Source organism: Gymnodraco acuticeps, unplaced genomic scaffold (genome assembly GCF_902827175.1).
Source record: "Gymnodraco acuticeps unplaced genomic scaffold, fGymAcu1.1, whole genome shotgun sequence".
Lineage (NCBI taxonomy): Eukaryota > Metazoa > Chordata > Actinopteri > Perciformes > Bathydraconidae > Gymnodraco > Gymnodraco acuticeps.
This window is the reverse complement of record NW_022991216.1, coordinates 5,350,708-5,376,239: the sequence shown is the minus strand read 5'-3', so window position 1 is coordinate 5,376,239 and position 25,532 is coordinate 5,350,708. Positions and strand designations below refer to the sequence as shown.

At 42.0% G+C, this 25,532-nt stretch overlaps 3 protein-coding genes across 8 annotated transcripts in view; 2 read left to right on the top strand and 1 right to left on the bottom strand.

Moving 5' to 3' along the window:
* On the bottom strand, positions 1 to 8,101 carry denr (density-regulated protein). Of its 2 annotated transcripts, none has more exons than XM_034238910.1 (8): positions 7,921 to 8,101; positions 6,644 to 6,753; positions 3,623 to 3,642; positions 3,411 to 3,495; positions 2,941 to 3,030; positions 2,234 to 2,350; positions 2,002 to 2,141; positions 1 to 309 (listed from the first exon to the last, which is right to left on the bottom strand). In XM_034238910.1, exons 2-8 carry the CDS (start codon positions 6,741 to 6,743, stop codon positions 265 to 267), a joined length of 597 nt encoding a protein of 198 aa, XP_034094801.1. In that variant the 5' UTR covers positions 6,744 to 6,753; positions 7,921 to 8,101; the 3' UTR covers positions 1 to 264. The 2 variants fall into 2 exon arrangements, with proteins under 2 accessions (XP_034094801.1, XP_034094802.1); XM_034238911.1 differs by lacking the exon at positions 7,921 to 8,101 and adding an exon at positions 7,794 to 7,814.
* Positions 8,102 to 8,307: 206 nt separating this feature from the next.
* On the top strand, positions 8,308 to 18,569 carry ccdc62 (coiled-coil domain containing 62). Its single transcript, XM_034238852.1, has 13 exons — positions 8,308 to 8,690; positions 8,801 to 8,841; positions 8,927 to 9,040; positions 9,692 to 9,884; positions 10,255 to 10,409; positions 10,618 to 10,719; positions 10,830 to 11,001; positions 11,109 to 11,210; positions 11,840 to 11,928; positions 16,365 to 16,465; positions 17,253 to 17,412; positions 17,706 to 17,894; positions 18,049 to 18,569. The coding sequence occupies exons 1-13, from the start codon at positions 8,636 to 8,638 to the stop codon at positions 18,115 to 18,117; spliced, it is 1,542 nt and encodes a 513-aa protein (XP_034094743.1). The 5' UTR covers positions 8,308 to 8,635; the 3' UTR covers positions 18,118 to 18,569.
* Positions 18,570 to 18,743: 174 nt separating this feature from the next.
* Positions 18,744 to 25,532, top strand: part of LOC117561430 (RILP-like protein 1) — a 33,371-nt gene continuing 26,582 nt past the window's right edge. For all 5 annotated transcript variants that reach the window (XM_034238842.1, XM_034238843.1, XM_034238845.1 and 2 more), the window contains exons 1-20: positions 18,744 to 18,962; positions 19,308 to 19,371; positions 20,074 to 20,216; positions 20,332 to 20,388; positions 20,850 to 20,930; positions 21,034 to 21,110; positions 21,197 to 21,258; positions 21,418 to 21,558; positions 21,653 to 21,710; positions 21,795 to 21,870; positions 22,001 to 22,138; positions 22,230 to 22,346; positions 22,596 to 22,779; positions 22,862 to 22,950; positions 23,150 to 23,266; positions 23,402 to 23,503; positions 24,135 to 24,329; positions 24,728 to 24,838; positions 24,922 to 25,116; positions 25,204 to 25,351. In XM_034238842.1, the coding sequence (XP_034094733.1) occupies positions 18,882 to 18,962; positions 19,308 to 19,371; positions 20,074 to 20,216; positions 20,332 to 20,388; positions 20,850 to 20,930; positions 21,034 to 21,110; positions 21,197 to 21,258; positions 21,418 to 21,558; positions 21,653 to 21,710; positions 21,795 to 21,870; positions 22,001 to 22,138; positions 22,230 to 22,346; positions 22,596 to 22,779; positions 22,862 to 22,950; positions 23,150 to 23,266; positions 23,402 to 23,503; positions 24,135 to 24,329; positions 24,728 to 24,838; positions 24,922 to 25,116; positions 25,204 to 25,351 (2,236 nt within the window). In that variant the 5' untranslated portion in view covers positions 18,744 to 18,881. The remainder of the gene's footprint in view (positions 18,963 to 19,307; positions 19,372 to 20,073; positions 20,217 to 20,331; positions 20,389 to 20,849; positions 20,931 to 21,033; positions 21,111 to 21,196; positions 21,259 to 21,417; positions 21,559 to 21,652; positions 21,711 to 21,794; positions 21,871 to 22,000; positions 22,139 to 22,229; positions 22,347 to 22,595; positions 22,780 to 22,861; positions 22,951 to 23,149; positions 23,267 to 23,401; positions 23,504 to 24,134; positions 24,330 to 24,727; positions 24,839 to 24,921; positions 25,117 to 25,203; positions 25,352 to 25,532) is intronic.

Sequence of the window (25,532 nt, the reverse complement as noted above, 5' to 3'; positions counted from 1 at the left end):
TACAGGCGAAGGAGACTGACATTTATTAGCCTAGTTTTGCTTGAGTGAAGAACAGTTGGGAGGGATTCACGTCATACCACACCTTTGGCAAATGAGAGAAAGCAGCTATTATTAACTAAAAAAAATGCCAAGTGAGTGGCCAAGTCTGCAGCTTTTATGAACAGTAAATAAAATAGGTATAAAATGACTTAATGTGTACATTTGGCCAGGTTGTCGTTGTTGTTACAGGTCACATCCGTTTCAGTAAAAGTGCATATTTGGTCTTCACTTCTTCACTTCACCCAGGTCTTCAATACTTTCATCATCCACCTTCAACGGAGAGACACAGAGGGAAATTAACATTTGTGCTTTTTGTTTGTCACTTCAGATCACATTGTTGAATGGTAAGAAATTATTGGAAATTGTTCCAATAGGTTTTCAACATATCTGAGGATATTTTTAAAGGTTTCAAACAGTCAACAAATCCCATGAAAAGACCAAAACCACTACAAAAAGATCTTATAAAACAAGGTGTGTGTGTGTGTGTGTGTATATCAAAGGCTGATATATGTTGGTCCTATTGGCATAGAGCTCCATTGTTGTTTATTACCAGGAATACAACCCTTTAGTTTATTTTGACTCACCTCCACAAACACGTCATGCAAAATTTGACTCATCCAACCGCTGAAAATAGCCCCAAACCAATACTCTATTTCCTCCTGTTAGTCTGATAAAAACTAAAGTAACCAGCTGTTTTAGAAAAAGTACCACCAATTAAAAATTAACCTCTGTATTTGTGACTCATTTTTAAAGAATAACTTCTTCAGAAGGAAACAAAAGGGCATGGAACTGACAAAATAGGTTATGAAATAACACATTGATAGGTTGTGTTATCAATCACAATAAGATTAAACTATATAATATAGATATTAAACTACCCCTTAATCATTTATTGTTTGGGTAGCTTACTGGTTAAGGACTCTCCTTCTCTTTCAGAACCATCAGGAACGATTTTTATGAGCAAAATACAATTTGAGAAACATAAATACACATCACATGCACCACTACACTATGGGTGTTTCTCAATGTCGAGGACGCTTCCTTGGTAGGACATGTCTTCCGAGTCAGGTCCTTCAGAAGCGAGGCAAGCATCCTTCCTAGCCTCGGAAAACGAAGAATGGTGGAACAGGCTAACAGGTGTACGTCATATGAGAGGCTCCGCCTTAAATGGAGCGCGATTTCCGCCAAAGATTTTGGAAATTGGTCCGTGCGCAAAGCATTGTGGGGATTTTAAGACCGGAGGATACACATGTGCAGCCTCGAAATTTCCCGCAACGAAGGACGCTGGCCTCGGTAGAATTCCAAGGATCCTGGACATTGGAACAGTCCTTCGGCGGGACTCGATGATGTAGCATCCTTGAAATAGTGGCTCTGGAGGAGCCTTCCTCGACATTGAGAAACACCCTCTGACTGTGTAGCCTAGATAAAACAGGATACATCTGCTGCATTTTTAATTGTCCATGTTGCTTTAGGCTCAGTTGTGTTCATTCTACACAAGACGGCCCTCACGCTGAAATACATTTGAGATACAAACTGGTTCAACTGTCATATCGTTTTGTCATAAAATAAAATGTACACAGAATACACTGATCCTGTGCTTTACATGCATTTATATTTCTCAACCTATACAGTAGACGGCTGATGTGCCTGCAGTTGGATATTTTAACAAGCTAGCACAGTTTAAACGGTCCTTTTTTTAATTAAATTGTGAGTATTAGGACTGATTTGAGACACTTTTCTCAGTAATCCATCCAAATCCCTCGTCTCCTCATGCCAACTATCTTAAAAATGGATTAAATGACTGTGAAAATACAGAGAGTTTAAACTCAGGGCAAAATTACTCATTTACAGCTCCGCATTATCCACCTAAAATTAAACCGAGGGCAAAGGGGAATCAAGTACATGAACAAACAAAGAGGAATATCTTGGCAGGATGAACCATTTCGATTTCAGACAGCTCACCTCAGGCCACTTCTCTTGAATCACGTCGATTATGTCGTCTGTAAAGTCTCCCTGAATGATTATTTCATCCTCTGCTGTCACTGAGGCACCACAAGAGAATTTCTGGGCAAAGAATCGCTGAGCCTCTTTGAGTTCAATGTCTGCAAGAGTCAACACAAGACATATGTTAAGATTCAAGCAAAAAGAGAATTAGGCGATGTTGAGAATGACAAAAGCACAACAAATATCTTACCAAATGTTGCCATGCCGCACACTCTTGTTACATATTTCTTCTTGGCTCTTGGGATTTTTGCTATTGTGATTTTCTGAGGCACAGTCTTCTTTTTCTGTTTGATCTGGCCTCTTCCACCTTAAGAAGAGTAGAAGGAAAATAGTTGTTCCTTTTGTTTGGCTTTACATTATAAAACTCCACACAACCTGGGATGTTGAGTATAATCATAATATAAAGCACAATAAACCAACAAAGCCACATATTCAAATCCAGACCAGAGTAAAGTTATGATTCTTAATCTTTTCATTAAGTTCAGGGAGGCTGTGGCGCAGTGCACTAGTTTGTTGGTGTTCGTGATCAGGGGAGCACAGGATCAAACCCCACTGCTGTCAGCATGTCGTTGTGTCCCTGGGCAAGACACTTCACCCCAAATTGCTCCTGTGGGGATTGTCCACAGTACTGAATGTATGTAAGTCGCTTTGGATAAAAGCGTCTAACATGTAATTAAGTCACACAGTTTTTGATACTATAATATTCAAATTGTCTTCACGTGCTCAAGAACACAACAAAAAATGATGCATGCCAGGTAACCAAATCTAGCAGAACTGAACGAGGCAGGTTAACCATGAAAACTCTAAGTATTGACACAAATAAATAAATGTACAACTAACACTGTGACACCCAATAAAAACCCTAATAGAAAATGCCTCTGACATTTGACATTATACCTCTCTTCTGTTTCTTTTTCTCCTCCTCCTCGCCTCCAGGGGGAGAGTCTCCAGTGCCAACTTCCTGCAGGGGAGCATTCGATGCCGGGCCTAAAGTGCAGAAGGACAATAGGAAGACATTAAAACCAATCCTGCAATAAAACTATATAGGCACACCTGAATATTCTAGTAAAAGGCTAGCCCGGCTGCTAAACATTTTAAGTTTGACGTCAGTACAGCACTTAAGACGATAAGTGTATATATATTGCCCAGCTATAACGTGGTAAACACATTTCACATCATGTGACGATTCCGAAATGTTGACATAATGTCCCGATCCACACTATTTAACAATGCATTAATAATGAATCCATCAAATCTATACTGCACATATATTTTTCTTAGGTGACACCTTTTTAAGGTTCAGCATGAAGACTTTGGGTTATTTAAAGAAAAACTATTTTGGTTAAAATCTGAAATGGCTCACTCACCGACTGTCATCCTGGCAAACACATCTGGAAAGTTCTTCTCAAGCCATTGCCTACATTTGGCTGGCTCGGGCATGTACTCACAGTACTGCAGACACAACAGTGTAGATTCAATATGTTAGAGAATGACCTAAATATAGTTTCACTTGTAAATGAAGACTGTATGCATGAACAAAAGTTATATATCCGTTTTTTGTTTGTGAATTCAAACTTACCTCTGTAGGCAGAGAGCACACTGCAAAGAAACAAAAAAATAAAGACCGTCACATTTTGAAATCTTACATACAAACATCTTGTAAAGATAAAATAACAAAAGCCTTTATTGATCCCATTGGGTAAAATTCAGATGTGGAAGCAGCACAAAGATAGGAAACGGTACTGATGGAAAGAGAAGTAAAAATAACACAATAACAGATTTAAAACAACTAAAATAAGAACATAAGAATGCAAGAGCAATTGAAGTAGCAAGCATAAGGCAAGAATAATAACACTAGTAGTGGTTACTGTAGATGGGGCGCCTATAAGCCTCGCAACTCTGCCACCAGGTAGATCTCCCAGGGTAAATGAAAGCTCTTTTTAAATGGCACAAAGGAAAAGTTTCATCCTCTGGGTGTACAGAACCACAAGAGAATAGCTCCTTTGTAGTTACTGCAGTATCCCCAGTCACCAAAGAGTATCACTATAACTTCTTAGCAGTCCCCGGTAATGGAAATGGCAGAACAACTGAAGTAACTTTCATATACAAAATGCAGTGTGTCGTAGTCTTTATGAGAGTGGCTCTGACACTGGGGATTGGGGTAGTCTATTGCCCCTTGAAAGACAACGTTTATTAGGCATTGACTTGGGCCCTTTCTCATTTCATCAAATCCCCCTCCTCGACTCCTCGGTCCTCCGGTAGTGACCCGGAAATGAATTTCAGCGCACCATTTGGAGGACATCTAATTTCTCTAAATGCACTTCGAGGATCGATGATCGAGCGTCGAGGAGGCTCTCTGGAGGAGCTATAACCGAGGACACACTGATGGGTCCTCCACGGCTCCTTCGTGGATGCATTTCCCGGAACAGAGATGTTGCAAAGAGTCGTGACGAGAACAGCTGTGAGGTCCGTGCAGAAAGCAGAGCAGTGTGTATAATATATATCACTGAGTATAACAGGCCTACTCTCTTTATTTGCTTTAGTTTAGTAGATATCTACAAACAAAGAGTCGATATTTTTCTAAAACCATTTAGTGCTTCACATAATAAAATACACAACGGCTGTAGCCTGATTATATGCTTTAGGTTAGGAGCTGTGCGTGTGTGGTGTAGGTGTGTGTGGTGTAGGTGTGTGTGGTACAGTGTGTTCGTAGATGCAGCGGACAGACAGGTCTCAGTTGGTTTGGTGTCCTCTGCTTACTTTTAATACTTGTAAATACAACTTTTGGCCCGTAATTTATTTTCCTCATTGTAGTGACCAGAGGGGGGGGGGGGGGATATATCCAGTCTCTGATAGTGTTACATTATTATGAGAGTGCTCTGTTTGATTTTGAAATTGTATATATTTATATCAATATATATCAATATATATATATCAATATATATATATGTGTGTGTGTGTGTGTGTGTGTGTGTGTGTGTAGCCTGTTATTGTCTCATTATAACACACTGTGAATATTAGGGATGCTCCGATCGCCAATTTCGGGGCCGATCGCCGGAATCAGTATCGGCCGATACCGATCGCCGATCCGATCGAGTGGGCGGGGCCTAAATGGAAGATTTAAACATCACTTTAAATCTTCCATTTAAAGTGATGTTTAAACTCAGTTAATGGGGCTCATTCACTGGAGCTTCCACAAACAACAATCAACTTAATTATTACATTCAAATGATGTACATTATTCAAGTTTACATTCACTTTGGATAATAACACGGGAGAAATGAGCGGAAGCGCTCTCTTTTCCTCTCTCCCTCTCCCCTCTCTCTCACTCTCCTGACAACCTGTCAGTATCTCATGCAGCTCACTGATCCAGTAATGAGTGACCCGACAATGAAGAATAAATATTTATAATAACTAGTTTAGCTTGTTCCAGAGGTAGATAAAATAACTAAGTGTGTTAGGTCTAACTCTTACGGTACGTCCACACAGCAGCTTTTCAAAAATCTTGAAAATCTTGGAGCTGGGCGTGTCTGAAAGCTTGGGGATTTTTTGCGAGCAACGCGACCAACAACCAATCACATGAATCTCCCGCCCCCGACATACAAAGCAAAAAACCCCGGGGTTTTTATGCGAGCAATATATATATATATAAACTCCCCAAACAGGCGAAAACGTACCAGTTTCACCCACTGTCTCTGCCACCTCCCTCCATGCCTGGTTCCTCCGGTTTGTATCCCGTTAATAGTTCTGGTCGTAAAGAACCGGGTGATTTGCTACCGTAATTTCTCGTTTGGAATATGAGGAAATGAACTGCGGTCTGGTTCTCCCTGTGTGTGTGTTTCGCTGCGCTTACCTGTCCGGCGGGCGGAGCTGCAGGATTTCTGCTTCACACACGTTGCATACCGCTATTTTACTGTCTTTTTCGGACACCTTAAAATAATGCCAGACCGGTGAAGACATTTTGGCGAGCTTGTTTTGCCGCACACAGAGAAAAGTGTCATGTATTTTACGTCATGCGATCGGCTCTCGCGATCGGCATGTTTAGAGAGCACTGATCGATCGGTAGAGAGTGAGTATCGGCCGATCTCGATCGGTGACCGATCGATCGGAGCATCCCTAGTGAATATATAAGTCGTCATGAACACATCTGTCCATCAGACAGAGGGCTGCTGTGCCTCCTGTCATCATTAATGGACGTCTCTTTAAAATGACCGCTCAGAGGAGAGGAGTTCTCATTTCTCTAACCGCCTGCTGCTTCCCCTCCTCTCTCCTCGGTTCCCCTCCTCAGTCCTCCGCTCGCATCTCCTGTGGGCGGGACTAAGTCTCGAGGATAGGAGTCGAGAAGGGGAGTTAGAGAAATGAGAAAGGGCCATGGTGTGCTTGGTAGTGAGTGCAGTAAATATGTAAACAGTGTACCCCAGAATAATATATATTGTGAATAAGTCATTCTACTGAGAGCAATCTGTATTAATATATAATGTATGTAAATATAGTATGTAATTTAGCAAGAAGGTACAACATAATGTAGTATGATATCATATAGTGTGGTAAAGTATAGTATGGGAATAAGACAAACTGAGTAAAACGTTATATACTGTACCTCCACAGTAAAGAACTTTCAGTGGATATTTTGAATTAGAACTATAAGTATAATCTGGTTTGCTTTCCAAAGAACCGGATTCCATCTCAGTAGTAGCCATCACAACGTATCTGGATAGAAGACAGAAATGGAAAAAACATAAGGCCAATATAAATCTTGGTGGGAATCAGACTATAAAATAAAGTGTTCACTCTTCATTCAAACCCAACAACAAGTGATAAAATGTGTTATTATCAGACTCTGCTGTAGGCAGCAGTTAAATGTAACTACGTATATTTACTGTAGTAAGTGGAGTACACAAGTACACTGTTGAGGTACTTGTACTACTACTTTACATTATTAATTCCATCTATTGCTACATTAAACATTTCACAGGCGAATATTGAACTTTTGACTCCTACATTTAACTGACTACTATAGTTAATAGTTATGATGCAGAATAATACAAAATAAACAAATATATTATGACGTATTATTAAAGAGTAAATAGAGTAGTGAAACTCCACCTTTGCCAGCTTAGACATTAAAGACGCTTACATATAAATGCATAAACAATTACATTCGTATAGAATAATATTTTGCAGAATGATTTATTTTACTTTTGGCACTTTAGGTACATGTTGATGCCAACACTAGTATGCCTAGAATTAAGGTAAAATCGGAATGTATGATATTTCCCTTCAAACTGTATTATCACTATTGGATATTACTACTATATTTAAGTAAAATATATTTTCTGACTGTTGGCACGAGTGAACAAGGCTCCTGCCAATATTTCATCATGCTAGCCTGCCCAAATCACAGATCAGTAACATGAGCAGCAGCAAGCTAGCCAACAGCATGACACAGGCGTATGTGAACTGAAATAGATGGCAGGTCAGTCACAAGGGGGCTAATTTAATACACAAAAATCAGCAGCGAAATAAATAGTAGCTTTGATAGCATCGTAGCAGTCATCAGAATTACTAGCGTTAGCTGGCTAACACATGCGGCTGATTTAATAAATACACCAATTAGCTAAACTACGTGTAAAGTATATGATTTACTTTTGCCGTGGACAATATGATCATATAGACAGACTGTACTTTTCTGTTAAAATATACGCTAATTTAGTTTGAGAGGTTTCATTCATCAGGTACAGTTGACTTACCCAGCTGTCACCGTCAGCACCAGTTTAATGGGGCTTTAGCTTAGCATGCTAAATGAGCTAACGCTAACTTGCCAGGTTCTGCTATTCAATAACAGAATACAAATAAAAGAGATGTCGAGTTACGTACCCTGTGAAATATCCTCTTAAAACTGATGTCTGTTCAGTAAATCCACTTGCATTATTAACGTTAGTTTGACTCTTAGAAAACCATTCTTATTGAATAAGGTGTAGTTGGCGTACTTTGAGCACGCCTAGTAGCGGTTCTTGTTTTTTGTAGTTGTTGAAGTGGCTGCTGGTTCGCAGCGTTGATCGGCTACAGCGCGCCCTGGTGGCCGGAGGACGAATTTACTAAACTGTTTTTATAAAATGTCAAAATAAGTCAAATTAAAACGATTCCACTCCAAATAAAACTGTTCCAGTAAAGTGTTTAGTTTTATCATCAACGTTTTTAAATTAAGTGAAAATATTGTGTAAAAATACTGGGGGATGTACGTTGGCGTGACGTAATCGTCGTTGTTTTCCCAGTTCGATCATTTACGTTCAAAAGTAAAAAGAAGCTAACGTTAGCTAGTTAGCAATTTCAGTTTTTTAGAGACACTTTTATATTCAACCAACGATACTTTAATACGTTTTGGAGATAAATGCTATAGGATATAAGCGTGTAACTTGTTTAGCCTATGTTGCTGACTATAAATTAACTTTGGTGGTTTTATCGTTAGCCTTACTAACTTAAGCCAGCTGGCATGCTCCTCAAAAGATGCCCAGTACAAGCTCTAAACAACATCAATGAAGGTAACACATAATACGAGTTGCTGAAATATTAGTGGATGTAACTATTGTAGATGGACGAAGGGAAAGTAAATGGAAGAGCTTCAGCATGTTTCCCCTGGTCAAATGGTAAACAATAACTCTATCATTTTCTTTACCAACAATAATCACATGTGTGTCTTTTATTCGAAATGAATGACAGGAAATGTCAACTATCCAACATCCACTTTAACTTGCAGATACTTCAGCTGAGCTCTGGCACAGCACACCAGTTAAAAAGGTAAGTGACATTTCTGTTGAATCCACTTAAGAAATAAATGCATTCTTATTGTCTGATTGTGATGTGTGTACGTGCTACTTTTCAGATAAATGGTGGTGATTCTCTGGATGCCATCCCACTCTCTGTCTCTAGCAGCTTCAAGATGGACAGCACAGCAAAACAGTGGGCCACACTAACACCTCCTATACCAGCAGCAGAGGTGGGAGAAGTACTCAGATCTTGTACTTGAGTAAAAGTAGGAGTATTGTGTAGGAATATTATGTTACAAGTACAACTTCTTAAAAACTGTTACTCAAGTAAAAGTACAAAAGTATAAGCATCAAATGTACCAATATAGATTATTTGTTTAGATTATAATTATTGATGCATGAATGTGTCTATCAAAGTTTGCAAAGGTGCAGTTAGGTTTAATTACTTTGTATACTGTAAGGTAGTTTGTGAATTGACTACAGCTGTAACTAAAGTCTTATTTAAGTGTTGTTTATATTTCACATCATTAATCAAAATCTGTAAAGTAACTAAAGGTACAAAATAAATGTAGTGGAGTAAAAGTAAACGATTTACCTCTGAATTGTAGTGGAGTTGAAGTAAAAAGTAGCATAGAATTGAAATACTCAAGTAAAATACAATTATCTCAAATTGTACTTAAGTACATTACTTGAGTAAATCTACTTAGTTACTTTACACCTCTGTCCACCCAGCTCACAGAAAACTGTAGTGAGATTTTTAGGAGCTATGATTTGACTGTTTACAGTGTAGATTGTGCATTGTTACTCAGACACATACTCTAAAGTGGGCTTTATTATGGTGACATTAGCTTGATGTGTCTTCCTGTGTGCTTTTGGAAAAGTTTCCTGTGAATGACCCGAGTGGCTGCACCATCCAGAGGCAGAGGAGGGAGCTCCAGCTGCTGATGGTGGAGCTGAAGGACAGGGAAAGGGAGCTGAACACTATGGCTGCCTCCCATCACAAGCATCTTCTTGCCTGGGAACAAGACCGGCAGAGGGTGCTCGCCTTGGAGCAAAGGTGTGCCCGTTTAGAAGGTGAGGACACAGAGATCTTCCTTGATTTAATACACATCCAGCCCATGGTTGCTATTTATGGCTTCAATGTTTTTGCATCAAAACTGCAAATTATGCTCAAGATAACAAATTTCTCTGTTAAATTGTTGCAACTAAAAAACATTTTCATAATCAATTTCCCAGAGCCTGACTTCAAATTCCGTGTTTTATCCGACCAACCATTTCAAAATCAAAGCTTTTCAATTTAATATTATTTTTATCATCAAAATTGTTGCAAGTTGGTTTTGTTTCTAGTAACTTCATAAATCAGCCTCACATTAATTCTCAAGCCCAAGATGTGTTGATGTGACTGGTGGGTAGCCCCACATTATGAAATTGTTTTTTTGTGCAGATGAGTTGCAGAAGCGTAACGAGGTGATCAGAGTCCTGACTAAGCGTGTGTGGGTGGTGGAAACCAGGGAGGAGGAGGTCCAGAAGGAGCTCAGCTTAGCCAAACAGAAGCTCTGTGAGCAGCAGAACATCAGCCAAAAATATCAAGACTTTGAGGTACAAGTTATTTGCTAATACACACTTATATCCTCTATATAAACATCTGCTTACATCTTAAGGCAGACAAATAGCACCAGGATTGCTACCAATGCCATATAGCAGGATTCTTTTATAAACCAGAATCTCCTTTATCAAAGTTATTATATTTCTGCCTTGGGACTTAGTATCTCTGCTTTTAGGTGTAATTGTATGTGGTTTCTCTTAGGAGAAGAACCAGAGTCTGAACTCCACTGTCATGGCTCTGTCCACTCAAGTAGGCTCTCTGCAAGTCAGGGAGGAAGAACTGAGCTCCATGCTCAAACTCAAGGTACGGTATATATAGTATTACAACATTTTTTTTCCATGAATACTGATCAGTATCAGTCTGATTTTTTTATATTCTGCTAGTTGGTTAATATTATTTTTTCCCCGCATCAGGAGAAAGATGTAGTTGAGGCCTCTGGTCATGTGGTCGCCCTCACAGCGAGGCTACGAGATCTGGAGACGTCGCTAACGGAGAGTTGCTCCCGAGAGAGCAAACTCCAGAGAGACTCAGAGGAAAACAAACGTCGCTGCAAAGAGGCCAGGCATGAGATCACACACCTTAAAGGTACATCAATAAAAAAAACTGATGCTTTTATTTTGTGTTGATTGACTAATTCATTAAGTGTCTCATCATTTCAGCTATTCATGTATTATTTGCCACTGTGTTTGTAGAGGATCTGCAGCAGCAGGTCACACAGAGCAGCACTCAGAGGGAAGAGATCATCCGTCTGAAACAGGAGCTCCAGCTGCTGCGCAGAGATGTGGCCTTGTCAGGTACAATAATCTGCAGCACTCCACATCCATCCTCTTCCTATCAATGATTCAAAGCTATTTATTTGGTAGAAATATTAAGATATATTGTCAATTTTCAGTTTTTATTTCTTAAGAATTTAAATCCATTGCACATTTGTTTTTATATTGCGATATTTATTGCTGTTATTTGACTGATATCATTTTCTTTTTGATGTTACGTGTTTTCAGGTTCTTGAAATCTTCTTCATTTAAAAAAAAAAAAAAATCATTATAATGAATTATTCAAGTGCTGTAGCTAAGAATTATTTGTATTATCAATACATCTATTTATTACTTTTTCTTTTAATAATATAACAACAGTAAAAACAGAATTCCTCACTGAGAAGCCGGAGTCATGAATATTTGATTTTTGAAATGATCAGAGAGATGAATAATGTCTGCACTAAACCATACAGTAGTTTGTGGTACAGTGAAAAGCATACTTGGAGATAATGTCAACCATGTTTGGTTTAAGAGTCAAGTGAGTTACAATGTTTATAATCCCGTTTTCCCTGCAGCCTACATATCTTGATTTTAATCTGTGCAGTAGCTGTGATAAACAAATGTTAATAATGTTAATGATAATTGCAGCACTTCATGTTTGTCACCAGGTGAGGGAGACAGCTGGAGAGACGAGCTGCTGGAACTGGCTCGCTCCAAACAGGAACGCACCATGTCAGAGCTGCACTGCATACGGCAGGTACCACTTAGTTTAATAACTCAGGGGGCAGAGGGCATATATAAAGGTCATAGCCACTCTCTCTTAACTTCACAATGTGGCTTCAAAATCAGTTATGATGAATGAACAAAATATACTTTTATAATTACCCTTGTTAGAACACAGATTAGGCAATGCTTCTTTCCACATACCTGCTCGTCAGACTTTTGTTGACGTCAGATGAGCCTTTCTGGTTTGGCAGCATACCTCCTGCAGTCTGTGGCTCTGGGTCAATGTCGGGTCCATAACATGTTCAAACCAATTCTTAGACTGTCACAAGAATTTAATGACTTCATCATGACGGAGCGCGCGCTCCCACGGTCCTCAGTAGAGAGTCGGGCCTTTTCTGTGTCGACCCCCCCATGGGCAGAGCTTCCCTTCGCGGGGAGTTTTGCGGCGGGACGGGTCGCCAGAGAGTACCACGGCTTTATTGCTGGGGCCCCACAGCTGATTGCACATCCTCTTAACACAGTGTTATGGGGAATTGAAGCGCAGCTGCGTGTTAACGGAGTGGATGAACAGGACGCTGAGACTGGGGGTGTTTCTCAATCGCGAGTAATGCTGCTCGAGAGCCACTATTTCAAGCATACTACGTCATCGAGTGCCGCCGAAGTACTGTTCCAATGTCCAGCATACTTGGAAATCTACCGAGCCCGGCGTACTTAGTTTGGAGAAATTTCGAGGCTGCACATGTGTAGACTCTCCAGTCTTAAAATCCCCACAATGCTTTGCGCACGGACCATTTCCCCAAATCTGTTGCGGAAAATGTAAGGCGGGGCCTCTCAGATGAAGCACACCTGCACACTTGCTAGCCTGTTCCACTCTTTGTTTTCCAAATGCCAGGAAGTATTCTTGCCTCGCTTCTGAAGCATGACGCTCGGAAGACATGTGCTACCAAGCAAGCGTACTCGCGATTGAGAAACACCCTGGGTTATTCACTCCAGTTTTACAGCATCCCTCCTCCGTTCACAGGCATAAGAGAGGCAAAGCTATCATCCCGAGGGGATGGTTCAGGCCATGGTGCAAAAACAGGCAGTGTCTGCTGTGCGCACACAAGACAGAGAGGGGGGGCATTATTCCCTGTACTTCCCGGTTCAGGCCCATTCTGGACCTTCGCAGTCTGAATCTCCACATTGCACGCAGACAATTCCGGATGTTAACTATAAAACAGTTACTGGGACTGGTGCAGCCAGGCGATTGGTTCACAACCATCGACCTGAAGGGCGCTTACTTTCATGTCGAGATTGCTCCAAAACACAAAGTATTTGCGTTTTGGCTTCCAGGGGGTAGCCTACGAGTACAACAAACTACCGTTCGGCTACTCCCTGTCCCCACGCACGTTCAGCAAATGTGTGGCCATAGCGCTCCAGCCGCTGCGCGGCCGTGGCATGAGAGTTTTCTTTTATCTGGACGACCTCATAGTTATGGCCAGGTCCAGGCAATGTGTTACACAGCCCAATTGATCCTACACCTAACCAAGTTGGGTTTTGCGATCAATTGGAAGAAAATGACCCCCATACCTCACCAACAGGCGTTGTATTTGGGAGTGGTGCTCGATGCAGGCAGGCTACGCGCCACCCTGCCAGAGAGCAGGCAGGCATCCTTGCTTCAGGCAGTTTGCAGACTGCGACAGGGGGCAACAGTGACAGCTTTGACTGTCATGCAGACCCTGGGTCTCATGGCGGTGGCTCACGTTGTGATCCCGCTCAGGTTACTGCATATGCGCCGCCTGCCGAGGTGGTTCTCCAGCCTGCGTTTAGATCTCAAGAGACACAAACGGCGTCTGGTGACCACCTCCCCTCAGTGGAGGGCAACCTCCGGTTCTGGGGGTCCCCGGATCATCTCCGGAGGGGGTCCCCACTGGGACGGGTGACCTCCTACATCACAGTGTTCACGGATGCATCCGGAACGGGATGGGGAGGGACCTGCCTGGGGAGAGCTATAGGTGGGCGCTGGTCTCTAACAGAGACACGGCACAGCAACCTCCTAGAGCGGCGGGCAGTAGTGTTGGTCCTCCAGCATTTCAAACCCTTAATTCAGGGGAGACATGTAATGGTCAGGAGCGACAACAGCACCACAGTGGCATATATCAACAGGCAGGGCGGAGTCAGCTCCGCCGCTTTGTTGACCACAGCGGAGAAACTGTGGGTATGGGCTTCAGAGGTGGTGTTATCTCTGAGAGCCCTCCACATTCCGGGTCTGGAGAACAGGGGGGCCGACCTCATGTCAAGGGGCGGACCCCTGCCAGGCGAGTGGGCGCTTCACCCGGAGGTGGTGAAGCGGATCTGGGCCCGGTTCGGGACAGCAGAGGTGGATCTGTTCTTCAGCCGGTGCAACAGCCACTGCGCCCCTGCCCACGAGCCATGGCCAAAGAAGCTGCTCTACGCCTTTCCACCGTTGTGTCTCATTCTCCCGCTCCTGGGGAGAGTGAGGCGAGAACATCTGTCAATCATTCTAGTAGCGCCGGATCGCGTCGGGGCGCCGTGGTACTCAGAGATGACACAGATGAAGGTGGGCCAGCCCTGGGCGCTCCCCCAGTTCTGGGGGACGATGTCTCAGGAGGCAGGTGCAATCGGGGCGTTACCCACTCTGGGCCAACCTCTCCAGGCTTGGCTCCTGAGAGGGACAGGCTGAGACAGGGTGGATTGTCTGACGAGGTTATTCAGTCTATCCAGACAGCTAGAGCGGGATCCGCCACAGCCTGTTAAAGGCCGAAGTGGCTGGGATTCCAGCGATGGTTTGAGGAGCGGAAAATAGAGCCCCTATCTTGTGAATTGTAGTGCGCGCCTCCGCCCCGCAATGGGACCTGCCGCTGGTTGCTCGAGGCTCTAGTCACAGAACCATTTGAGCCTCTGGAGCTCTCCTCCCTGAAAGTACTGTTGTGGAAGACAGCATTGCTACTTGCCTTAACGTCAGCCAAAAGAGTGTCTGAGTTAACCACTCTATCGGTGCACCCGAGTTGTTTAATGATCCGGGGTGACCAGAGCGGAGCGACACTCAGACCGAACCCCTCCTTTGTGCCCAAGAGCCTAAGGAGTGCGTTCAGGTCGAGGGCTATTCAGTTGGGGGGCTTTAATCTTCCACCCCATAGTGGGGCGGGAGAGGCTAAATTACACCTCCTCTGCCCGGTGCGTGCGCTAGCGTGTTATGTGGAGCGCTCGGCTGCCCTTAGGCGCACTGAACAGCTGTTTGTGTGCTTCGGGGGCGGGGTGATCGGGAAAGCCCTGTCCAAGAAACGCCTGGCAAGCTGGCTTTGTGAGTGCATTGCACATGCCTCTGGACAGGCGGGGAGAGCCTTCCCCACGGGGGTCCGTGCACACTCTACACGAGCCATGGCTGTATCAACAGCTTTATTTAACGGCGTGAGTGTGGAGGACATATGCACGGCGGCGTCTTGGTCAACGCCAGGCCCCTTCATAAAGTTGTATCTCTTGGACATGTCTGACTCCTTTTCATCGTCTGTGCTTGCTGGGGCAACACAGGACTGGTGAGGAGGGAGGGGGGCTGTGGGTCAGTGGGCATCTGACCCCCTCCCCGGGCGTAATGCGCTTACGTTTTTTCGTGACGCGCACATGGGCCCATAGGGGCTGGAGGACTCTTTCCCCCCTAGGGCAGGGGAGGGGGGGAGTCCTCCACGTCATAACACACCTCCGCGGGGTAAGCGCGTCAGGGTGTGCTCTGTCAACCGCATCCTCAATTTTCTCCACGGTTACGACCGAGGGAGAGGTGAGTGAGGCACAGCGGCTGCTAACCAGAAAGCAGGTCACAAACAGTGAGATGGAACAGTGTTGTTGTGGGACGACAGCACGTGTATACATCGGGGCTCCGCCCACTGTACCCATAGAGTCCAGTAGAGGGCGGAGCCTGTGAGAGATATAATGAGGGGTTACGTATGGTAACCCTGGTTATATAAACACAGGCGGAGCCCTCTACTCAGGGGCCCCGCCTGTCCTATGCTGCTTGCTGAAGAGAAGTGTAGGATGACAGTCAGGAGGCGAGGCCTCCTTTTATACGGTGAGATGCTCGCGCATTCAGGTAGGCCCGCCCTGGGGCCGGCTACGTCTAGAAAGTCTCAGTGGATGAATGCTTGCATGATAGGATCAAGGGGAAGTACCCATAGAGTCCAGTTGAGGGCTCCGCCTGTGTTTATATAACAAGGGTTACCATACGTAACCCCTCGTTTTATAGCAGCATAAGTAGAAATAAATAGAGAAACTGAAAAATCTAGAATAAGAGGTATATAAAACAAAAAGAGAAAAAAGACGAGGCAAAAGACAGCGTCGAAGTCAGAAAGGTATAGTGCATCTATAAAGTAATGTTTGTCTGTATTAGTATAGAAATACAACATAGTATATAAGGTAATAAAGGTAACAATATATGTAATACGTAATGATGTTTTTGTTTGTTTTAATTAACAGGTGTGCGATAATCAGCGTAATGACCTGCAGCTGCTGCAGTTAAACCTGGAGAGTACCCGGGATATTCTGCGGGAGAAGACCAGTCAGGGAATACCGGGCAGGTAATTAATGTGCAAAAAAAACAAAAGCGAAGAGTTGATGCATGATGTAGGAATGAAGGATATATAAACTTCTTTTATTTCATAACTTCTTGCTTTATAGAAGCTACTGAGTTTGAGTTGGGTGAGGACAATGAAAGAAAAGACCAGCTTTCATGCATTGAGGAGGCGCGTAAGACCCTCTGAGAACAACAGAGGAACATGAAACATTTGAGAGCAGCGATCATTTGCCAAGACTTTTCTCTGAAACCCTAAACATAGATCTGAATAAGTTTTATTTTATATTATTTGTTCTTCTCTTTTTAAATATCTATTTATCATTGGTATAGAAATATGCAGAACAAACAACAACTGCACTGCAGAAAAAGCATTTGCATTAAAGAGGAATAGATACAGATAAGTTACAATTATTGACAGAGGTTGAATTTAACTGGGTTATACACACACTCTGTGCTTACTCTCCACAACATCTCAGAGGCACCTACTAAAGTTGAATTATGGCATTGAATGAAAACATCCTCTTATAAGACATATTACCAAAGTACAAATGGTTAATGGGTCCATAATGGCTGCCATGGACACAATTTAAACACTGAAAAAAGTCTATTCAAAGGCAGGAGTCAGCTCTATTTAAGACTTCAATACAGTGCAGCCATGCAGCTAGACATGCATCTAGCTAAATAAAGAGGTAATGACAGTACTAAGACCCATATTGAGCTTTAATGTATCACACATTTCAATATAATAGAGATATGTGATATTCATCAGTCCTGTTTCTTTTTTGACTCAGCCAGGAGGAGTTGAGGTGTCTCTGTGTGGACAGACAGTCCCCTCCATCATTCAGAGTGAAGAACTCCAGACTTTTAAACGATGCCCCCTCTCCACTAGCAGCCAATCTGCACACCAGGGTTCACAGTGACCTGCAAGACTTCTCTGCACACTCCATTGATGTAAGACAGAAACAGTGCCTCATATTGAGAGCTACATACTGAGAGTTAAATAAGAATATTGATACCCACTTAATGTCTCTACATTGAATATGAAGTTACTGTCAACTCCTAATACATTTGCGTGGTGTATTTTAAAAGTGGTAGTATTGCGCAGAAATATGCTAAAAAATAATGTTAGGAATGTGCAAAGGTATCACTGGTATCACTCTTGTAATCTTACTCCTGGCAAGAAAACATGTAAGTGTATTTATGTACAGCTGATCACTTCAAGCCCTCTTTCCTCCTCTCACCAGGGTGATGATCCTCTGTCCAGCTGTTCTCTGCAGCAGATGTTAAATGCGTCCAAGCAGGTCACTTGCTCTGTTCACAGTAACAGTGTTCACACTATGAGCTGTGGGACCACTGAACCCCTTTACTCACATAAGAGCCCGGCATCCCACAATGACCACCATCACCACCACACAGTCTCCCCGACCTACAAGGTAGTTTCATGATGCTGGGCCTCTTAACGATTTCTCTCTACCATTTGTATTCATGGGGTGTGGCATTAAGGGTGTAAAGTGTTCAGTTGAACTGTTCCTTTTTCTAGTTTGGGTGTGTGAAGGCATAACAGCATCGTCATTTTTTCTCCAACAGGCCACTGAGACTCCACCCAAAGCCTGCCCTCGTCACCACCGGCCATTTGGAAGGCTTGATTTTGACTGAAGCACTTTTTATTAAAAACTCTAGTATTTACCAAATCTTTTAAAATCAGTGTTACTACAGAACATATATGCTAACAGTTAAAGGTTGAACTCTCTCTCAGGAAAATAATGAAGGAATAAAAGCGATTTATGTCATGAATTTGTAACTTTTGAAAGCATTAATCTCATTGTATTTGTTTAACCTTACACATCATTTAGGGGATACATTAATCATACATGTGTATGTTTTAAAGCCCTGTTTCAGATTTGTACAGGCTGCATTGTGTGAAGTGTGTGAGATCACATGGGGAAACCTGTCCTTCAGGGCTGTTGAGTGTGTGTTCCTGTATTGTCTTTCCAGTTTCACTGCCTACACATTTGCCTGGTGACTCAAGAGGGATTGTCGATAGCTGTTAATCGTTTTTACATTTTATAACTTCATTTTTTAATAAAACAAATATTTTTATATGTAAACTACGTGTCAGTAGTTTTTTTGTTGCTGTGAATATATTTTTCAATGCGCGTTTTTACTCATCTGGAGGGCTTTTACGCACAGGAGAAACGGCTTGGTTTTTATTTCAATTGAGCAGACTGTAATCTTGATCTGAAGAAGGGACCCATAGGAGAGCTCTTTTGAGGACGTGCACGCGCCACGTCTGACCATAGCGTGTGACGCATCTATTGTTGTTTTAAAGGGCCACGAGGGCACAGGTGAGGAGCAGACACCTCGAGCTGTACCTCTGAGGATTCATATCATTATAGTTTGTGTGGATTTACAGCAACAACATGAGCAAAACGAAGAACAAAAGCGAAAATAAGACGGAAAAAGCGTTGGCTGCTGAGAAAGAGCAGTTCGCTAAACAACAGGTATGTTTTTATTATTTATTACATTCAAACCTTTATACTTCGGAGCTGGTTTATTGTTGTCATGTTCTATAGTTTGTGAAATTCAGCTTACGGGAACCACCTTGATAAGTAATATTGTATCACTGTTTAAGTGTGACGCTAAACCCTACACAAATAAGATATTTTAAGTAAATCTGTTCACTATTGTAAACGTTCTTTAAATGTTTCCCCCCTTGACGTGTTTGTCTATATCCAACCTTGTGTTTTCTTTTTGTTATCTTATTGTTTTATCTATTTCCGCAAGCGGCAGTCGTTGTTTACCCGTAGGAAAATTGACTGACTAAAGTTGAGTCTCTTTTCTTTCAGCTCCACAGCATCAGCAAAACTCTCGTCTCAGGAGAAACTCCACTTAAAGAGAAATATGTGCGCAGTATCCTTTTATTTTTTACATTTTAAACCATGTTTCAACTTGGTTCATTAACTGACAAACAAAATGCTTGATATCAAAGTTCCTCTAAGTAACCATGGTAGCCTATAAGATGTGTGACGGTATTGCAATATGCGGTGTGTTTTTTATTGTATTTCTATTTACGTTATATTGCTGTTTAATGAACTAGAAAGCTGTATATTTTAACTACACATCTAAAAGCCCAACTAGGTATTAGACTTGAAAATTAGCTATAGCACAAACTGCAAAGGACATCAGTTTCACACTGTGTTTTTAGCTGCATTGTCCCAATTAAGTAAGAAAGTAAATCCAAATTAATTTCACTAACACAAGACACGAGTACACCGTGCATGCATGGTAATGACTTTGTGAGGCTTAACTTAAAGCAAAACACAAATTAAGTTAACATTTGACCTGCTGGTGGCGCTAGATAGAAAGTCTGAGGTTCAAATGCGTTTTTAGGAATCATCCTCTGAGGAACACGAATGTCTGGATAAGAAAATATGGCAATAAATGAAAAGTTGTCAATATATTTCAAATCTATAAGAAAAGACACGTGTACTGAAATGTCAAATCAAACTGTTCCTTTATTAATCCCTCCCTTAAGGGATGATCTTGCCAAGACACAAGTCTTATGTTGAGTTATTGCATTAGTATTTTGGAGATTCCTTGACAGCGGTGAAGATATTATCATGGGAACGTATAAGGAGAGTGGAGCCGCCACCTTCTGGTCCTACACCCTCAACCTGCCTCTCTCCAGCAACTCCATGATCTGCTGGAAGTTCTGCTACCTGCTGCACAAAGTGCTCCGGGGGGGACAGAGAAATGTGAGTTCAAATCTAAACATCTTCTCAATCTTTTATTTGTTGTCTCTTTGTTTCCTTTGTCTCACCCTTACCCACTCTTCCTTTTGTAACCTTGCCCCTCTGTGTTTGACTACAGGTCGTTAGAGACTCTCACAGATACTGCCGCAACGTCACAGATATGGGCATTCTCTGGGTGAGTAGCAGATGATGAAGAAGTATTTAGATCTTTGACTTTAGTAATGTTTGAAGTACTTCATTGTCAAATGTTTGTAGGAAGTACCAGTAAAAGCTAAATCTAATCTGAAAAGTAACACATAGTAGTAGAACTGTAGAAAGTATAGTGATTTACTTTTGTAGTAAATTGGAGTAGAAGTATGACGTAGCGTAAATAGGTAAAGAAAAATGTGTGCCTCAGTCTCCCACTTTTAAATAAAAATGTCTTGTGTTTTTAAGTTAGTCTAAATGAAATACATATATGTTAAACATTGAACGCTAGACATCTAAAAACATTTGCTCATACAGAGCCAAAGATTGTAATGATAGCCATGATCTTTAATCAGCATTTTGTTCTGGCTTCATAAATGTTATCTTTCTATGGAATTGTGTAAATAAACCAATGCATAAAGCCATGACAACTCTTTATTGTTATTCCAGGGAAGCTTGCATGATCGATACGGCCAAATTGTTGCACTGTCTGCAAAATTCCTCTGCCTCAAAATGGAATTTCATGCAAAGGTAACTTATATATATTTTGTTATATAAAACTGTTAAAGGGTTTATATTATGTCATGTTAACATTTAGAATGATACAACTTTTAATTACAAAATAAATTCACAGCACAAGCTGATCCCAGGCAACCTGGAGGCCAGTGATGAGACTTTGGACAAGGAAACAGGAAATGACAAAAACAAAGTGTAAGTTTACCACCATCAATAATTGCTTCTGTTTCTCATTAAATATGAGGCATGTGCTTCATTAATGTGGTTTACATGTATTGCAGGTTGGATATGACACAGGAACTGATGGATTACCTGGATGCTGGACTGAAGATGGAGGAGACAGGTGAGTCCACCTTTTTTCGATCATTCTAGAGATGTTTTTAGGATTATGATACACACACTTGCTGAGGATTTAATGGGATGTGTTGGCAATAAATAAAATACAGAGTAGCACCAGAATTGTTCAGATATTTTTTTGATTACGTGTTTTTCTTGTTCAAAGTTCTGCGTCAGCTTGATGCCAACGGTGCCAAATCTGATACTCCAGCTGGACAGTGCAGACTGACTCCTCTGATTCCTCTGATACTGGACTGCAGCTTCCTCTACCACTTCACTGTCCTGCTGATGTTCAAACTGCACAGCTGTAAGCGATATAGCAATATGTTTTTCTCTATTTAATCGAGCTATAGTGTTAGATAAAGCCTTAAAAGGTAATAATCATATCCTCTGCTTTACAGGCATGGCTCCAGATATTCTTCTTGGACATCGAGAGCGGTTCCGAGATCTTTTTAACAGGTAGGATTTCAGAGCTATTAGCAAATACACACTTTTTATTTAATCTCTGGGTTATGTTAGTGACAGATATGTTTTCCCCTGCAGCCTCAAACAATTCTTTGACAGAGCCAGAGAAACTGAGTTTTTTAAAACTTTCATCCAGATCCCAGATCTCCCTGATGTAAGTACCATAAATATTTCCGTAGATTTAACTTGAAAAATGAAAGGAAGTATTCAGACCTTTAACATAGGTACCCATTCCACACTGTAAAGTCCTTAATTGAAAATAAAAGGTTTTGTTTAATACACAGGCTCCACCAAACTTCCTCCGCGCTTCTGCCTTGGCTGAATATAAGAGGGCGGTGGTGGTGATACCTAACGAGGAACGTACCGACAGAGAGGAGGCGGAACAGCAACCAGAGACCAGAGAAGCACCACAGATGCCACAGGTACATGCGAGACAAAAATGAGAAGAAAATGCCTTCCACCTCCTTTTCTGGTATCACGGACGGCTGACGTTTAATTTCTTTCTCACGACAGTACTATTTGCCAAACCAAATGGGAGCACAGGACGTTTCAGTGGACCAAAGGGAAAACGAGGGTCTGAAGAGAGAGCTGCAGGCGCTCAGACCAGAACTACAGCTCATCAAGTCTGAGGTGAGATTATCACATTGGATATATACTCAGTTGTGGAAGAAGTCTTCAGATCCTTTACTTAAAAAAAAGACTCAAACCCTTCTGTGAAAATACTCCCCTTCAACTTAAAGTCCTGCAATCAAAACCTTACGTAAAAGTATGTATCAAAAGTACTCAAAAGTTTGACAAGTAAATGTACTCTTTGTGCAGTAAAATGTTACCTTTGAGTGTTTAACTATTATATATGATATGATGTGTTATTTTTCTCAGGCTCGGAGGTGTTTAACTGAGTTGAAGTCTCAGGTGAATCGCCTGGAGGCCGAGGTCGAGGAGGAGCGTAACTACAAACAGATGGCCATGGTGGAGAAGGAGCACCTGCGGATCGAGGTGGAGGGCTTACGGTGCGCTAATGTCGCCAACGTCGGGGCTCAGATCGGATACAAGGAGGCAGACCGTAAGTAAGCCGATTTGTGCACTGGTGAAATATAAATTGAGCTTAGTCTTAATATGTCCTGTTCATCTTATTGTCTCCACAGATCGAGCTCAGTCAGCAGAGCTTCGTTTCACTCAACTCAAAGAGAGACATGCGGAGCTCATCACCAGCCACGCTGACTTAATGAAGAAGGTAAACCTCCTCGTCCTTGTTTCTTTTACTCATTCTATGTCATTTTGAGAAAAACCTGAGATAAAGACACTTTGAAGTATCATTCCTAAAATAACTATACATTTTCTCCTCTTTTTCATATTGATTATGAGGCTGTTGTAGGACCATAGTTGCACAGAATCCGGTTCACGCCAACATTTTTGTCTTTGTGTGTTTGCAGAATGCAGAAACAGTGAAGTTGTTCTCTGGTACAAAACATGGTCACGATGATTTGCTGAGAAGCAAACAGCAGCTTGAAATCGAGCTGGAAAATCTACGGCGGGAGAACAGCAACATGGTGAGACTCATAACTGCTGCAGACAGCACAGAAAAAGAACACTTTCTGTTGTGATATTTCTCCACAAGAAAGTGTTTTGTGTTGAAAAACAAAGACTGTTGTAGGTAACTATTCACTGTCTTCTCTCCTGATCAGATGAATCAGCAGCAGCAGGAGTTTCAGCGCCTCAACAAAGAGCTTCTGGAGCAAAGAGCCCAGCTGGCTCTCCTTCGCAGCACGCTGGACAACAAAGACATGGTGAGACTGGATGTATGATAATGAGCTATTTATGTTTTCTAAACACTTTACTGTCTCATGAAATAGATATGTGAAGGGTTAAACTGCAGTAGAGATGGATATCAACAGTCACAGCAAGAAAGACACCTGACTCAGTATGAGTTTTAACATTTCCAACAAACTCTACAGCACCACCATCAGGCTAAAGTTAAAGTAAATGTTTTGCCATTACATTTACAACCCTTTGACTATGAGTCAAATATTTTTAGTTTCTAAAAAGTTCATCCAATATTTACGTTTAGGAGTTTATGTATTGGGACTGTTAAATCTCTACCCAGTCTTATTTACTCTGCAGCATGTCAAAGGAAGCATCTTTGGGATGCCTTTATTTGGCTCATTATAGTATGTTTCTTGGCTCACTCAGAAATGCATATTAATGGCCACTGTCCCTGCTAAATAATATTATAAATAATATTAAATACATAAATCAAAAAGATATATATCACTCATTGTGTTGACAGACAGAATAGGAGTATAATACTCCATGTGCTTGTCGTTTGGCTCACAGAAAAGTGAGATTTGCAGCTTTATTAAATAAATGGTTTTATATATAGGTTTAATTCATGCACTTACATATTTCTGTCTTTTTCAGGAGGGGTCTCAGTTCAGCAGCAGCCTGGCAGCTCTGCATGCAGAGCGGGAGGTACTGCTGCGCTCCGCTCGAGAGAAAGACGCAGAGCTCTCCTCGCTGAGACAGCAGGCCCAGCAGCAGCAGGGCTCCCAGGACCTGGAGAGGGACCACCTGCTCCGAGAGCTGGAGGCCCTCAGGGCGCAGCTGCAGCAACAGGTACAGAGTCATCACACAGTAACTATATATGTGCAACATTTTTCCTGGTAATATTTGTATCTGCATGTGTTTTGCAAAAACACAAATATACAATATAAGAAAAACTAGCAAAAGTAGAAAACAAACTCTCTGCTCTAACTCTTTTATATACATTAAGGCTTAAACATTTTTCTTTATTTCTGCACTTTTACGTCAAACTTGTGTCTACATTTCTGTCTGAGCAGTAGCTGAGCATCACGCAGATTTTTATCCCATATTTATTTTATTGTCTTTCAAGCGTATTTATGTGTCTTGTGTTTATTTTATATTATTTCTTAATACAAATGTATTTTAAGGACTTTTAATTGACTTATTTTTCAAAGGTCCGATACAAATAAACTAAACTTGCCTTTCCACAGCTGACCATCAATGCAGAGCAGAAGTTGGAGATCGACCGTCTGAGGCGAGAGCTGGACTCGACATGGTCGGAGTTAAATCGTGCAAACGGCGCCCTGCAGAGCAGAGAAATGGTAGGAATACTAATGCTAACTTTCTCACTTCGTCTACAAATCCTCTTCTGAAAAAACTGATTGATGCATGTTTTTCTCCTCAGAGTGGGACCCAGCTGAGCAGTTCTCTAGCAGGGTTGCAGGCGGAGAGGGAGGTGCTGCTGCGCTCCATGAGGGACCAGGAGGCGGAGCTGAACTCCCTCCGCCAGCAGGCCCAGCTCCATCACAGCTCCCTGGAACAGGAGAGGCAGAGGAGCAGCATGGAAGTGGGCAGTCTGCATGCCCAGATACAGCAACAGGTGCTGCACACACACTATGTCACCTGTGCAATCTGTGTGACCTACTATGGAATGGTTAGTTACTGATGAGTTTGTGTGTTTCCTCAGGCGTGTCGTGAGGGTGAGCTGACCCAGAAGCTGCAGGACGAGCAGTTCTGTCTGCTGCAGTGTGCTGTGGTGGAGGCCGAGGGCATCATACTGGACGCTGTGGCCAAACTGGACGACCCCATTCACCTCAGCTGCATCAGCTCACCTGGTAAAACCTTATTTATTTTGTCCCCCACTAAATAATTCCAATAGTTACACCATAACTGCATAAAAGTAGGTTTTTGAAATGGCGATTATTTTTATTATCAGTCTATAAAAGTTTCAAAAACAGTGAAAATTGCTTAGGTTTAGGTCCTTTTTAAAAGGTTATTTTGTCTCAGTAAAAAGAG

Coding starts and splice junctions, on each gene's coding strand:
- denr (XM_034238910.1), bottom strand. CDS start 6,743: ATGGCTACTACTGAGATGGAATCCGGTTCTTTGGAAAGCAAACCAGAT. Junction 3,643..6,643: donor GAAAGTTCTTTACTGTGGAG/GTACAGTATATA, acceptor GTTTCTTTGCAG/TGTGCTCTCTGCCTACAGAG. Junction 310..2,001: donor TTCAAGAGAAGTGGCCTGAG/GTGAGCTGTCTG, acceptor TCTCCGTTGAAG/GTGGATGATGAAAGTATTGA.
- ccdc62 (XM_034238852.1), top strand. CDS start 8,636: ATGGACGAAGGGAAAGTAAATGGAAGAGCTTCAGCATGTTTCCCCTGG. Junction 8,691..8,800: donor ATGTTTCCCCTGGTCAAATG/GTAAACAATAAC, acceptor TTTAACTTGCAG/ATACTTCAGCTGAGCTCTGG. Junction 11,929..16,364: donor AGCTGCACTGCATACGGCAG/GTACCACTTAGT, acceptor TTTAATTAACAG/GTGTGCGATAATCAGCGTAA.